Source organism: Lottia gigantea (assembly GCF_000327385.1).
Source record: "Lottia gigantea unplaced genomic scaffold LOTGIsca_112, whole genome shotgun sequence".
Taxonomy (NCBI): Eukaryota; Metazoa; Mollusca; class Gastropoda; family Lottiidae; genus Lottia; species Lottia gigantea.
This window is the reverse complement of record NW_008707048.1, coordinates 561324-576776: the sequence shown is the minus strand read 5'-3', so window position 1 is coordinate 576776 and position 15453 is coordinate 561324. Positions and strand designations below refer to the sequence as shown.

The window sequence follows — 15453 nt, the reverse complement described above, 5'->3', positions numbered from 1 at the left end:
GAGATTAATGCTATTGATGAAGTAGCTACACTGTAAGAATTGATAAAAATACATTCATAAGGCACCTATTGTTCGAAAATACCTTCAGAAATATAAGTATCATCGATATGAAAGATACCAGGCAGAGTATTTATATTATACTTACGTTGAAAAAGTCAATAGTTAAGTTCTAGATTTGAAAAAGGCGTAAGATGAGCTAGATTTTATTCATCGGATAATCATTGAATCAATAAATTAAAGTAAAATGTACAGGTTACCTTTATAGATCATTTCATAGCAACTGAATACAAAGATTAAGCCAGATTGATTCCAGAAACCTTTGTTGAAATCCATAGTTGTTTGACCCTCAAAAACTAAGGAACGCCACCAATACCACCTCATTTCATCGTCTTACTACTTGTAGACTCTAATGTACTTAATATTTTAGTTTCAAAGGTCTGGTGGTCCAAGAACTTTCGATCACATCTATAAAACTACTCACATACTATGTTCCCGGTACATGTGAAGTCACCCACGATAAAAGATGTTACCGCATTATGTCTTACTTCACTCACCCAGATCAACTAGTAACATTATGTTATAATAAAACGTACACTGAAGATTTGTTAAATTTACAGTCCTGAATCTATCAAGGGAAACTAATAGAGGATCGTGTTGCGTCACTGACAAGAGATGCAGCAGAAGAGTATTCACTGGTATCTGGTGGTTCAGATACATGATGTGGCATATCCGTCCACCCCGAACGTCTAATGTATAACCTGCAAAAAGGACAAATTCTATGTGAAATATCATCTCGAGTGAACCCACCTCAAAGTAAGAAATGTTATTTTATAATAATAAAACCATCATTCTTTTCCGATGACATAATTTTAGCAAGAATTATAGCTTGGGGTTAAAGGGCAGAACTACGGGCTTCAAGTATTCTTAGAAACAGACAAAATATCATATGCTTCTTACCTTTGTTGACGACAGGCAACAGACGTCAAAACAGCAGCTACCAAAAACACAGTTCCTACAGTTAAACCAAGTATGGCAGGCCAGTATCTATTAAACACTGTCTTAAAGTTCATCTTGCGGACTTGTAGCCGTGCTGAACCCCCCGGATATCCGTAACTACTCGAGTTGTAGTCCCGGGGTTGTGGAATAAAGAGACCTCCATTCGGTACAATTATGCGAGGACCATCATTGGAATTTGGATCCATGTTGATGGTTATATTGACTGGTTTGTGCGTTCTAGGAAGACGTTTAGTCGTTGATTGTCTCGTCTTTGCTGTTGTGGAATTTGTCGTTTTCTTTGGTGATATGGTTGTTGTGAACTTTACTTTCTTCGTTGCTTTTGTCTTTGGTTTCTTGGTTGTCGGTTTCTTTGGCTTGTTAGTGGTTGGTTTCTTGGTTGTCAGCTTCTTTGGCTTTTTCGTTGTGGGTTTCTTGGTTGTCGGCTTCTTTGGCTTTTTCGTGGTGGGTTTCTTGGTTGTCGTCTTCTTTGGCTTTTTCGTAGTTGGTTTCTTGGTTGTCGGCTTCTGTGGCATTTTCATGGTTGGTTTCTTTGTCGGGTTCTTGTCTTTGGTATGTTTTGGTTTCTTGGACGTGGGTTTCTCAGGTTGTATGGTTGTTTTCTCTTTTGTTGTTGTCGGTTGTGTGGAAATGACTGTTGTTATTTTATCTGTTACTTTAGTCCATAGCTGAGTCGTGATCTTCAACCATGGTGGAATAGTTAGCTGTATCTTCTTCGGAGTGGTTGGTTCTTTTGTAGTTGCAGTTCGAGCTTGTGTGGTGCTTCTTGTTTTTGTGGATTGTTCATCTGTATGGGTTATCATTACTTTTGTTATAATCGTAGCTGCTGGCTTAGATGTCATTACCAACCTTCCCTTTGGTGTGTTTGATGATTTTGAGGTAACGTTGTTGAAAGTTTTTGAACTTGTTCCTTTGGATTCTGATGTTGCATGTGTTTTCGGTAATAATTTGGATGGTTTCAAAGTAGTTTTTGGTACTTTCTTCGGCTTTAAGCGTCTTGTTGTTGTCTCCTGTGCTGTAACTGTAGATTTCAAGGTAGGTTTTGGTTTATTAGTTTTTCTTCGATCTTTTTCAAGACTTTCTGATTTAGGAATTTTGGGAGGAACGCTTTGTTGTTTTATTTTTCTCCTGTTATCTTCATTTTCTGTATGAGACGGCACAGCCACACCCTCGTTCCACATCTCTTTAGTTTGAGATGGCAATCCACGACCAGTTGGTGATCCCTTTGATAGTTCTTCCACAGGTGGTGGATCACCACTAGCGGAGATGTGTTTCGTTCGATTAATAGTTAGATTTGTCTTTGGTGTAATAGTATTGGTAAAGTTGAAGAACATGTTAAAAAAGGGATTGAGTATGTTTGTATCTTTAATGTCTATGACATTCGAAGATATACCATTGTCCTTGATTTTGGGTGCTTCTAAATTTACCGTGTTATTGGTTTTTGAAACGGGTTTATTTATTTCTGGTAAAGATTTGGATAGATCATATATCCATCTGAAGATATTGGAAGTTATTGTAACCTTTTTATCTGTTTCTAAGGATGCTTCACCTGCATTACCAGAAGATGTAGATCGAGGGTGGGATGCGTTTGTGCTGATATGCATTTTATCCGTAGTTTGGTAGGAACTTCGGTTAATGGATTCTTTAGTTAGGAGTGATTGATGCTGGGTTGTTACAGGAAAAGCTGTACTATGCTCAATGCTTTTGACCCCTCTGATACCTTCAGTTGCTTCGGTAGCAACAGTTTGGTCTCTAGTATCGTGTATGCTATTTGTGGCTTTTGGTGACTTTTGCTGCTTTATACCAGGCTCCAGATAAGTCTTTCCAATCTTGTTCACTGATTTTGTTGTATATATGTGTTCTCTAAGTCCATTTGTCATCCCTGCCCTCGCTGTTTGTCTTCTCTTTGTGGACTGTCCCCTATTCATCATTTCGGTGAGTATGGACTGAGAGGTCTGAGAAAGATCTTGTTCACCAGGTGGCATATCTGTGCTTGCTGTTTTTGTTGTCCTTGTGGACTGTCCCCTTTTCATCTGTACGGTGAGTATGGACTGAGATGTCTGAGAAAGTTCTGGTTCACCAGGTGGTACAACTGTGTTTGCTGTTTTTATTGTCCTTGGGGGAGGTCCCCTACTCATCTGTTCGGTGAGTATGGACTGAGAGGTCCGGGAAAAGTCTGGTTTACCAGGTAGCATATCCCCGTCGTTTTGCTCTGCCAAAGGATGTTTTGTTACGGTTTGATGATCAATAAAATTACCAGACTTTCTTACACCAATTTGTGTTGGGAATCTCGGTGATGCCGTGTTGCTTCTAAAGTTATGATAAGGATTGAACGTTTTGGATGCAGCACTATTTGGAAACCTAGTCTTTGTTGTGTGTTTGGATATTTTCTTTTCAAAACCTGACGGTGACTTTTCTGTACCCGGCTTTGACACCAGTTTTACTTTCCCATGTTCTATTAATGATCCCAAAGGATTATTGTTGGGATGTTTAGTTGTAGTTGGCGCATCTTTTCTGGTAAAGGCAAAATATCCATGTGTCGGAAGAGCAGGTAGTTTGAACCTATGCTTACGCTTAGTTGTAGCGGGCGTGGTGGTAAAGGCATCTGCAGGTCCCAATCTAGTATATGCAAAATATCTATGAGACGGAAGAGTAGGAAACTGTGGTCGCCGATGTCGTGTGGTTGGTTTAATTGGTCTTGGTATTTTTGAAGTAGTTCGTGGGTTTTTTGGACCAGATTTTCTGTTGTTGAATAAGAAATTGGTTCCTTTTAATTTTGTATTTGGTTCGTGGTAGACGTAATTTAAAGTTTCCTTCTTACTGTCAAGTGTTGGAACAACTGGAATGGAAGTGTCTTGTCGTTTTTGGTTCTTATCATTTTTCAAATGATCATATGGATTGTTAAGACTGTCAAGAATATCAAGATCACTGGATCCTTTATTTTCTGGTTTTGAATCTGGAACAAGAGGACTATATGGTTGTTTATTCTGATTGGCGAGATCATTATTCAGAGTGATGGCGTTTCCCGGTGTATTAGGATCGCTTGCAAAAGGTCCACCGGTGGTTGGTTTGGAACGCACAGTTTCGAAGACTGAAGCAGTTGTATGAATTTTGTTGTGTATTCCAAGGAGGGGTTGTTTGGCCTTTCCAAAATATATTTCTTTAATGGCGTTCGGCAAAAATTCAAATATATTCATTTGACTAACGGTCGTGGTTCTGTTTACGTCTGAAATGGGAAAAACTATTACTGGAGATTGTGATGTAGATGTTGGTCCAACTGGGGTATGGCGAATAGTGGCCATTGGGTTGAGCGTTGTTGGAAATCTTGATTGTGTCGTTTTACCTGTTTTCTTTTGTTCTGGCAAATATCTAATCCATTCTATTGTTGTTGGGGCCTTCGAACTAGTGTAGGTAACGATTGGTTTTCTTTCGACTGGGTTAGGACTGAACGGACTTTTCTTTACATTGTTTACTACTTTTGTTGCTATGATACTAGTGTCGTTTGTTTTCAGGATACCTTTCCTTGAAGCCTTTTTGATAATTTCTGACAGACTTTTGAACGTTTCAAAGAGACTTCCTTTGTCTTTCGGGGTAAATCTGTTGGTAATTGACGTCGTTGTGGATTGTGTTCTTGCCCCTGATGTCACAATCAAACTTCCACCTAGAACTATACCAAGTCCATTTGAAGGAGCTATTTTGGATTTCAAATCAGAATCCATATGAACAATTCCGGTTGTTTTCGTTGGAACTGGAGTGAGAATGGCATTGAAAATGGGGTTTTTGCTATACTCAGGTCGAATTGCTGTTGGGGAGCCTTGTATTTGTGGACCAGAATTACCATTGTCATTGATATGCGGTGGTAGTGGTATATTAACAACCAGATGATCTCTTCCACTTGCTTTTGTGAAAGACGCAATTGTGGCTTGTCCAATTATGTCAACCGTCGCTTTGGGTGTTGACTTTTGAGATATGGTTGTTGATTCGGATATAAACACTTCTCCTGCCTTCTTTATCGTTTTATTGATCGTTTTGACCTGTGTTGTTTGGTGAGGCTTTGGTTGGGAATTCGTTGGTTTTATTTTAGGACGAAAAGGTGATTTCTTCGGATTTAACTTTTCTAGTGCCTCCTTGATTGAACTTGTTTGGATGTATTTAGTAGAATCCACAACGACTTTTGTTGGTTTTACTTGCATAATATCTTTAGATTTCTTTCTTAACTTTGTACCTACGGATTCTCTGTGATGAGTCGTTTTCTTTCGCGTTTCCGCATTTCCATGATTATGTGGTCTCTTTGAAGATTGTTTTGTCTCCGGCAGTAGCCTATTATCGCTCACATACCATGAATGTATCGTTGTTTTCGTTCTTTCATCCATGTCTATTTCCGGCAGAAAGGGTCCAACAGAGAATGATGATCTGTTGTTTTCATGGAACACCTTTGACACTTTATGGCTATCGGAAGACACCGAATTTGGTGCATCTGAAGATTTTTTCTTCTTAGCCATCTTGTCAATCTTGTCGCGTGATTTTATAGGTGGTTGTAACGGTTGGATATTCTCAGAATACTGTACTTTTTTATTTTGAGGGACACCGTTCGTAGTTTTGGCTGTGGTCTGGTTTGATATACTCACTGGACTTTTTTTAGTTATAGAATTCAAGTCATTTTCTTCAAGTTCGGGTCTATATGCATCGGTCGGTTTGGTTTTTATAACGTCACCATTAATAGGATAGCGTACAGTTCTAGAGCCGTCAATGGTCTTATAGTTACCATTAGCACTTCCAAAGATATCAGCGACAGAGTCAGCATTAATGACTTTATTTTTGAAAGGTTTATGCGTAGTGGTTCCAACTTTACTTGTCTGGGGGTATTTGCGATCACCTCTGGAGAAACCCGGTACAAGATTTGTAGGTTCGGATTTAATGATTATATTTTCATGGAGATCTGTACTTTTGATATGATCGGGCACACGCACATTGGTAGTTTTAGATTTGATAATGTTATTTTTTACGTGATCGGGAACATCAACAACTGAAGTTTTTGTCTTGATAGTGTCCTTTTTGAGGTGATCAGAAACAGTAACACTTTTACTTTTAAGCTTGATAATGTCCTTCTTGGCGTGACCAGGTAAAGCCTCGCTGGTAGATTTAGGTTTAATGTGATCCTTGACGTTATCGGATGTACGCTCGATTAAGTTATATTTGATTTTGAAGTTGATATTGTCATTTTTAACATTGATAATGTCATTGGCGTTATCTGATATACCAACACTTGCGGTCTTTGATTTGGTGTCATCCTTATCATAAACGTTAGTGGTTTTCGACTTTATAATAGCATTTTTGGCGTTGTCGAGTCTATCAACACTGCTAATAATAGGTACGATAATGTCCGTTTTAACGTCATCGGGTACACTGATGGATTTAGAATTGATGTACTCAACGTAATCAGGTGTACCAACATGGGTAGTTTTGATCGTGTCATTGAACTGATTTGGTCCAGCAACGTTGGTATTTTTAGACTTGATAATGTCATATTTTACTTGATTAGGTAGAGTAACGTTGGTATTTTTAGACCAAAAGTAGTGACGAGGTGGTACAGCCATCGGTCCTTTAGCTGAAGGATTCACCGGTGGTAGTTTTGTTCGGAGATCTTTAGACCAGTCTGTGAATCCACTGTCCAGTTTTAGTGTTGCTTGGTATGGTTTCCGTTTCTTTGCGAAGGGATTTATGGGGGCAACATTAATAGGAATTTTCTTCGTTTTCTCCGTTGATAAATCATGAGCATCCGGCATTTTTATCTTAGACCCGAGTGTTGTTCTACGCTTACTAGATTTCACCTTGGCTTTTTCATTTCTTCGCTTTTGATTTTGTCTTGTAATAAAATCGGTGTGAAGTTGTCTATAATATCCCATTTCTATTGATGAATTTTTTCTTGCTTCTTTCAGTTGGTTAAGGCTACTTTGTGGGTATTTCTTAGCACCAGTTCTGGACACTGGTTCGCTGTTCTTTCCCTTTATTGGACGTTTTGATTTTCCTTGAGACCATACTATTGTATGGGTCTTAACTTTAGATAAATGTTGCTTTGGCAAGACGTAATCTTTGTAGTGTTCCTTCCAGTTGTAATTTTTGTCCCATTTTCTGACTGTGGGAGGTTTTGTCCGATGTTTGCGTTTCACCTGTATCTTTTTTGGCAGTTCTGTATTAGTATTAAAAGACTCGCCATCCTTTGTAGGATCAGTTATAGATTCCACATCAAGCTTGGAAGAAACGGATGTTCTTTCAATTGGATTATATGTTTTATCCGTGTTCACCAAATAAGTTTTCAGATCTGATGGATTCCTTCTAAGATCTTCAGAGTTATCATCGGCTTCTTTCTTTTGGCTGTGATCGACGCTAGGCAGCTTGATATGTTCACCATTACGATCTATGTATGGATTTCTTGGCATTGGCAAGGCACCAGTTTTTGTTTCAGTCTCAGCTATGATAGTTTGGAGTCGTGTTGACGGATCTGCTGGTGAAAATTCTGTATCTTTCTTCACATCATTTAATGATAGCTCAACAGCAACCCTTTCATAGATCTCTTTCAGAAGTTCATCTCGAACTACTGGAACATCGGTGGCAAAAGGGTCATCAATGGCTGGCATACGTTCAATCACTTTATCATTCAAACCTTTGTGATTTTTCTTGTATGCATTGATAGGCTTGTGATAGTCAACGATGGGGTTTATCTTCTTGAACCTGGTGTGGTTTGCTTGGCGTGCAGGGGCAACATCAAACCTTTCTTCTGCATCGATCGTCCGTGCATGTTCACGGGCATCGAACAACTTTTCATGTACGTTTAGAATATCACCATGATGAGTGTGTGGATTAAAAGGACTGAAAGGTGATCTGATTTCGTTTTCAGTGAATTCTTCATCGGCTTCTACCCATTGTTTATTGATGTTCTTGTTGAAAATTTTAACGGTCGTTTTCTTCTGAGTGGGGTTAACCGTTGTCATAGATTTTGAAACGTTAGTCAGATTGTATGAACTACCATGAGCACCAGAATCTCCATTAGTTCTTGATTCAGCAGCCCATGGCCAGATGTTCCATTCTGGAGGTGGCTTCAGACAGTCATTTGTTCCAAAACAATGAACAGACCATTTGAATTCCAACCTGAAAATATATAAAAATGTGATACAGGTATATCATTTGGTCGAAATTAAGGCATAAATATTCAAAGTACCTCGGTCAAACTGTAACATTGTTGACTTTGATAATGTGTCTGTAATTTTTTTTTCTGATTCATGCATGCTACCGGTTGTAAGTAATTTACTAGTATGGCATTATTTTGTAAGTATTAGTGTTGCATTTTATCAATTACAGTATGTCGCGTCGTAATGTTTATGACGAACCGATGTCGTTTATATTTCAATATTTCCATTAGCTATTATTTTTTCCATTAGACTAATACAAATTCGTGTGGCGTTTATATCACCGTAAACGCCATTGCCGCATCACTAAGGCATAAGGCGTAGTAATTTTAACCAATGACGTCGTTATTCACTGACGTTATTGTATCGCTCTCAATGTAAACAATAAAATTATGTCGGTAGTCCCAAACGTTGAAACGTAAAGAAATAGGCCCTACTTAAATTCAAACTAAAGTCTTTGTATCAAATTAGAATGTCTTGAAAACGTAAATATGAGCAATAAACTGTTACCCTATGGCGGTTATGGTCGTATATCAGAACAAAATTAAGGTTGGCTGGAAAATTAATCTTGCGCATTTATTCAACTTTCTAGCCCGGATGTACGACCATAACCGCCATAGGGTAACAGTTTATTTCTTAAAAAGAAAGTGTTAAGACGTCACGCCAATGCATCAAGCGTGTTCCGTTAGTGTTGCGATGTTTCTGGCAATAGTATATATGCAGTAGAATATTTACCTGGTTTTATCCATTTGCCTATTTCCTCGTACAATTTCAACTTGTTTTTCTCCTTTCCCCACACTACGTTGTAGAGGAGTTTCAAACCAATCTACAAGAACTGTTGTGTGATCAAAATCATCGTAATCGTAAAAGAATACATCCATTTTAACAGAACTCTAAAACGACAAGAGGTAAATAAATTAAAAACAAATATTGAATGTTCCCGTGTGGATGCTGAATAAGATGTAAAAAACGATAATAAATGCATTCATAATAATTAATGTCCTGTTACTTTTTAGTTTTTATGTACAGGATTCATTATGCATATGTTGCATGGAAGAATACAAATGTGCCTACCGTTGTTGGCCATTCGTCAAATAATATAGTCAGTTGAGTCATTTGGCTAGATTCGTCTTCAAAGGAAATATCATTACTGTCATATTTTATTGGACGATGAAAGAGGAACACATGGTCGTTGGCCCTGAAAGAGAATAATATTGTTAAACTTGTTATGAATGAAGAACATTTTTAATTTGGCTGATAATATATATGGTCGTCTTATGTTTGTTTTTGGAGAAAAGAAATTAATTTAAGCTACCGCATCACGTTTCAATTCAAAATGAAAATTGGATGTGAAGACATTTTTATTTTCATTATATGACCTCATAGGTTGTAACTTTTCGAGAAAATACCAATAACGGTGTGGGAAGTGATGCCATTTCACATACGTTCTTTTAATTGCACATGAGCCATGCCCTGAATATTTGTCATGTAAAGTAGTACGAATATCTGAAAATTAACACTGTATTAGCTGTACATACAAAGTTTATCAACACCAATTCAATATCCCGCGTGACGCCCGTGATTCATGAAATTTTAGAACAGAATTAGACCGGTAATTATTAGGGAATTTATTGTGTCTCTGTTAATTTTTTTTAAAAAAAAAGTGTCAAAATGGCATAGTGATAGCTTCAAGCCCCCAATAAATGTTCTTTGGACCAATTTGTTTGATCTGTCTTAATGAATGATCTAAGTAACAGCAAACAATAAACAATATAATATAACTGTTTCAACATATACCAGTATCAAAACATTAAAATAGATGTATAATATAATATATTATATTTCAAGGCATTGGATCCTTTATTTCTTTTTTATTTTGTCTTGAGTTTTTTGCTTCTTTTTTCGTTTCAAATTTCTACACCCTTTTAAGTATACAGAACTATATCGTGTGTGACCGCTTGAATTCTCGTATATGCCATATTTGGTCATTTTGACTTCGAAAGCTCGTAAAAGCGCGGATCTTGTGATCAAAACCTCTTATTCTTAGCTTGATTGCAAATAACTCCAAAACCACTTATTACGTAAACAGTCAGATTTAAAACCTCCTAAAATATTATTTTTTACGAGGTTCAATGTTCCTTTTTCTGCGGATAAAAACGAAAAACCTCGCACACTGTACTATTATACAACTTATTGGTTGAATAGGTCGGAGTACTCAAATTGTTATACAAGATTTGAATTTTCCACGTATAGCGGTAAAAAAAATAATAAATAAGATTTTAACATACATACAATAGTTCTTTGCGTTTTTCTCAAAAAGTAATTTTGCGTCATATATAGGTTTCAAGCGGTCACCCACAATATATGTCGGTACTTCCTTACAGTGAGTCGGATTATAAAGACTTGGAAGGGGCAGTCAGCAGATGCAATTGATCCTTCGCCAAAGTCAAAATGTATTCAATCCAATGATTCCAGTGCTTAGAATGCTAACATGAAACCTGGAATTTCGGTCCTTTGGTATTCTATATTCTACTTGCCGGTATATTATTTTATTAAGTGTGGCTGACTCTTTCTGAAAAACAACATCGCTACAAATTGTTTTACTTTTGTGTCGTGTGGAATAACAGAATTAGATGAAGTAATTCCTTTAACAATAACATATAATACAGGTACATTAGTTTGGCGCATGTAATGTATATTTGTACAATGGAAATTGAATTTCCATCAAACAATTACATTTGCAGATTTAGAGATAAAATTATTACAATAAAATCATACACATTAATGTATTTGGATGCAGGATGAAAACAGACATGTCTGTTGCAGCGTGTTTTAGTTGTTTTATAATCTGTATATTAATGGTCGAATTGTTCACTCTTTCCGAATCACAAGTTCCTAAAAATAATTGCAATGTACATTGTATTAAGGTTATCGAGAATTTAGTCAAGATATTGCACTGGAAAAGCATAGTAATTTTATTTTCGGAAGATACCTTACTCAGTGAATTGGTAACCAGTTTAGAGATAAGTCATAATGACACTCGAATAACCTTAATGGATATTGGTAATATGAAAAAGACAAAACTGAAGAAAACCCTAGATGTATGCTATAGAATATCACCTGATGGTTATGTTTTGTTGTACAGTTCTTCAATCATAGACTTTCTAACAGTCCTCAATTCATTTGATGTGGAATCAAATAAAACCACCGATTTTAGACTTGAATCTCAATGGATTGTAGTTAATGACAATCCGGAAAATACAGCAATTGTAAAATTTGAATGGCAACTTCGTCATGTTTTGATCTTACAGTGGAAGCAGAATTTTCGTGAACTTTTAACCATTGTTGAGACCCAGAATATAGTCAAACTCGCGTGTTCAGATTATTCTAAAGACTGTTCAGTAAGGGATATATTTCCAAACTTAAATTACAAATTAGATAGACGACACTTGAAGATTGGAACAATCTACTCATATAACACAATACACATGATTGAAAAAGGCATGGAAATAAACTCGTTCAACAGAGAATTAGTCAAACTTACATCAATCATCGCGCAAATTTTAAACTTTACGTACACCATAGTTCAACCAGAAGATAAAGAATTTGGACGGGAAGTAAACGGCTCATGGACAGGACTAGTAGGAGATCTGATCAGCCAGAAAGTGGATATGGTTATCGCAGAACTGACTGTTACTGACGACAGGTTCAAAGTCATTGACTTCATTTTTCCCGCGTTTCATATACAGAAAATGGGGATTCTATTGAAGAAAAGTGGCCACATGGAAACTAAATGGATAAAATTATTTCGGCCTTTGCAATCTGCAGTATACATCTGCTTGATTGAAATTTCGATATTTTTGGGAATTTTATTTTACGTCATTGATAGTCGGATATGTCAATCTGCATCTCGAATACGCGTGGTTAGGATCTTGTCATCTATCACAAATATGGTCGGTTTCCTTTCTATGAACGCAAACGGGCTGAGATCCAGAAATGATGCTTCCAGAATACTGATAGCGTTCTTGTGGATGTTTAGCATCGTAATATCAGCAAGCTATGTGGGTAATCTAACAGCTACTTTAACAGAAACTGTGGAAACAATGCCGTTTAATAGCCTAGAAAAGTTGGCCCCACTGTCAGATTGGAAGTGGGGTATAGGTAAAGGGGGGTACGTTCACGAACAGCTAGCCAGTGCTACTTCAGCGCCCTATAAGCAGATTTGGGAAGGTATCATTAAGTTTAATGAAACAGATCCAACTGTTTTAGATGTAGACTATAATCGGCATATTGCTAAAGTGCTGAACTCTAACGTGAATGAGAATTACGCTTTTATTCTTGTAGATCCTAATTATGCACTGTTAAGTAGCAACCATTGTCTGTTTGGAGTGGTCGAAAGTGTCCTTTCAACGTTAAGTGCAGCTATAACTGTTCCTAAAAATTCATATCTTCAGAAACATGTAAAGAAAACAATGATGGCTTTATCGGATAACGGCTTTCTTCAAAGATTTGTGGACAATGTATACAAAGATCAACAACCCAATATGTGTAAAATTCCTGCAGAGAGAAGGCCTATGCAATTGAATGATCTGTATGGATTAATATTAGTATTTTTGGTTGGAGTTCTGTCGGCTGTTTTGGTGTTGCTTTGTGAATGTTATTTCAAAAATCGTTCAACAATATGAAGATTATCTGTTCAATATTGACTTTAAGGCTTAATGAAGTTAAATGAACCACCCGGGGAGAGAATTACTTGACAGTAATGTTATCATAGAAAACATGAGATATTCTTAAAAGAGTTTTACTTCTTATTTTTCTGCTGGAGTAATACATAGGGTAGCATCATTAAGCGTACAATGCTCGAATGCCTATAGAACACGGTGGTTAGGTTTATAGTCGCCAAAAAAGTTCTAATCAATTTTATGTCAGCCATCGCCAACCATCCATCATCATATAAACGGATTGGAAAAGCAGAAGTAGGATAAGAATCAGCATATTTCGAAAGTGTTTCAGAAGATGTGTTATTTATAATTTGTTTCGTCTCTATATATAGATTTGAAAGAGTTTCATTTAACGCTAATAGTAATATGTATTTGATTGTCTTAAACACATTACTGAACAATATAATATATCTAATGACTAAAATCTAATGGATTTGTGTTTATTTGAATTCTGTTAGACAATGGTATACTGTGATGAATGTTAAAAGGGTTTTATAGGCAGCGTATCCAGGAAACTTACAGCTTCTATTTGCACCATTCGGATTCTCAGTCGAGTCGAGTGTAATCATAAGAACAAAATGACAAGATTATGACGTCATTATCACAGTTACCATTTCAGTAGAATGTGAAAATAACGAAGTTTTGTGAAATAGCGGGAACCAAAGACGTCGGACCTGGATATAATGGTGCAATAAGAAACTAAAAGTGTTCTGTGTCCAATTAGCAAGGTTAGGAATTCAAAACACCTTCGAAATGCTTTTCCTGTTTACTCTGCCTGTCCTCATGGTTCATATATAAAATTAACTCGTATACCCTTGTAGTCTCATAAAATGGCACGGAATTTTATATTCTGAATCAACGAGAAACTACCAGGAGAGAGAAAGTAACTGGTATGATTATCGACAAGAAAGAAGAATGGTTTACCTGCCAAGACCGGTTACGATACATCTCATCACATAATCACATTGATCTGGACAGGTATCAGAACCAGTAGGCGCATAATCACAACAACTACCATCATAAGTTCTTCCTTTAACATTTTTATAGTTGAGTAGCCATACGGTCAAAACACCTCGACCACTGGTCAAATCAATCTGAAAAATATTAATTAACATCGTCTTAAAGAGACCGATTCGCCATTTTCGGGGATTTGAATGTAAATAGTCTTCAGTAATACCAGAAATGTACGAAAATGCCTCCAAGTATACCTTAAGCAAGGAATTTCACTGTATCTGTATATAATATAATTATCTTCTATATAGCATATTGCAAGAAAATGTCTCAAGAAAGAAAAGACGAGTCGTCTTTATCACTTTCTAGCGCGGATAATTCTGGACATTCTGATGGCTCCAATTACAACGGTGACTAATGAACACTATGTAACTGATTAGCTTAGCTAATAAAAAATCCTGCGTCAGATAATAAGATTCTAATGGTCTAATGAAATTTCAAACAAGACAACCCTGTCGACTTCTATTCGGCCCCCTCTCTTTATGACCCTTAAAAAGCCACTGTTCAAGAGTCTGTATATCATTATCCTGGAAAGTTGGCTTTTTTACATAGTAGTGATATATTGTGCTTTTTTTTTACAAATCTGTTTTAACAAAAAACGAAATATCTATATCTGCAAATCTAAGAAACCCTACATCGACAGATTGAGGAGTTTCACATCAAAATAGATCCGTTTTTTTTTAAACAAGACAAAAACAAGTCGTCATTCTGAGGAAAACATACAAGTAATTGATATGGCTCACGGCTAAAATGGTTGTTAAAAAAATAACTGGCCTTTAAGAGAGTGCCAACTCGGGAATGCTACGAATATTTGAAGTAAAATACTCAAACCGCCTACAAAATATACACATTTTTGCACACAAAGTTTTCAAAATATTTCAATATGTAAACAGTTCGATAAAGTGGTTGTTGAAGGTAATACGGCTGTTCAGATCTCGCCTTGTATATTTTAACTTCAATCTGATTGAAATACTTACGACTTTTCCTCCATGAACGTCACACTGAACGAAACCCCGTCACATATTGAATGTTCACGACGACAATTATTGAAATTAAATTTATCCACATCTAATTACACGTCATGAACACGGGAAACTTCACATTAAAATATTTCATTGTGCGGTTTATTCTTCAAAGCAAAGGCAATTGAAGACAATCGGCCGTTACAAATACTATTGATGATAGAAGGATTGAAAAGTGGTTTTCTGAACGTTTTATGTGTCTTGAGAACACTGATTTCCATTCAGACGTCTGTAGTTCTTGCAATTCCACCGAAACTTATGTCGAGAAGCAACTATCCCATAGGCCCTTAGATAGTATTAGCAGCTTTTGTGATAATGACGTCATAAATCGCTTGTTTTTGGGGATGGCATGAACCACGGGCGTCTTTGTGCAATGATGATAGAATTTAATCACCTTTAAACGTACATCAATTTCAGATCGTATTTATTGCGGCGAGGACAGGTGATAAAAAGACACTATAGATCAACGTTACATTAAGCTGACTTAATCCAGTATCT

At 36.7% G+C, this 15453-nt stretch overlaps 2 protein-coding genes across 2 annotated transcripts; one reads left to right on the top strand and one right to left on the bottom strand.

The window, feature by feature from the left end:
• Positions 1–628: 628 nt before the first annotated feature.
• Positions 629–10190, bottom strand: LOTGIDRAFT_171278 (hypothetical protein; the record flags this gene model as incomplete). The annotated part of the gene is made up of 5 exons (XM_009047467.1): positions 629–758; positions 958–8163; positions 8937–9094; positions 9276–9399; positions 10123–10190. 5 exons carry the CDS (start codon positions 10188–10190, stop codon positions 629–631), a joined length of 7686 nt encoding a protein of 2561 aa, XP_009045715.1.
• An 824-nt stretch (positions 10191–11014) lies between these two features.
• On the top strand, positions 11015–12886 carry LOTGIDRAFT_171277 (hypothetical protein; the record flags this gene model as incomplete). Its single annotated transcript, XM_009047466.1, has 1 exon — positions 11015–12886. One exon carries the CDS (start codon positions 11015–11017, stop codon positions 12884–12886), a length of 1872 nt encoding a protein of 623 aa, XP_009045714.1.
• Between the last annotated feature and the right edge of the window lie 2567 nt (positions 12887–15453).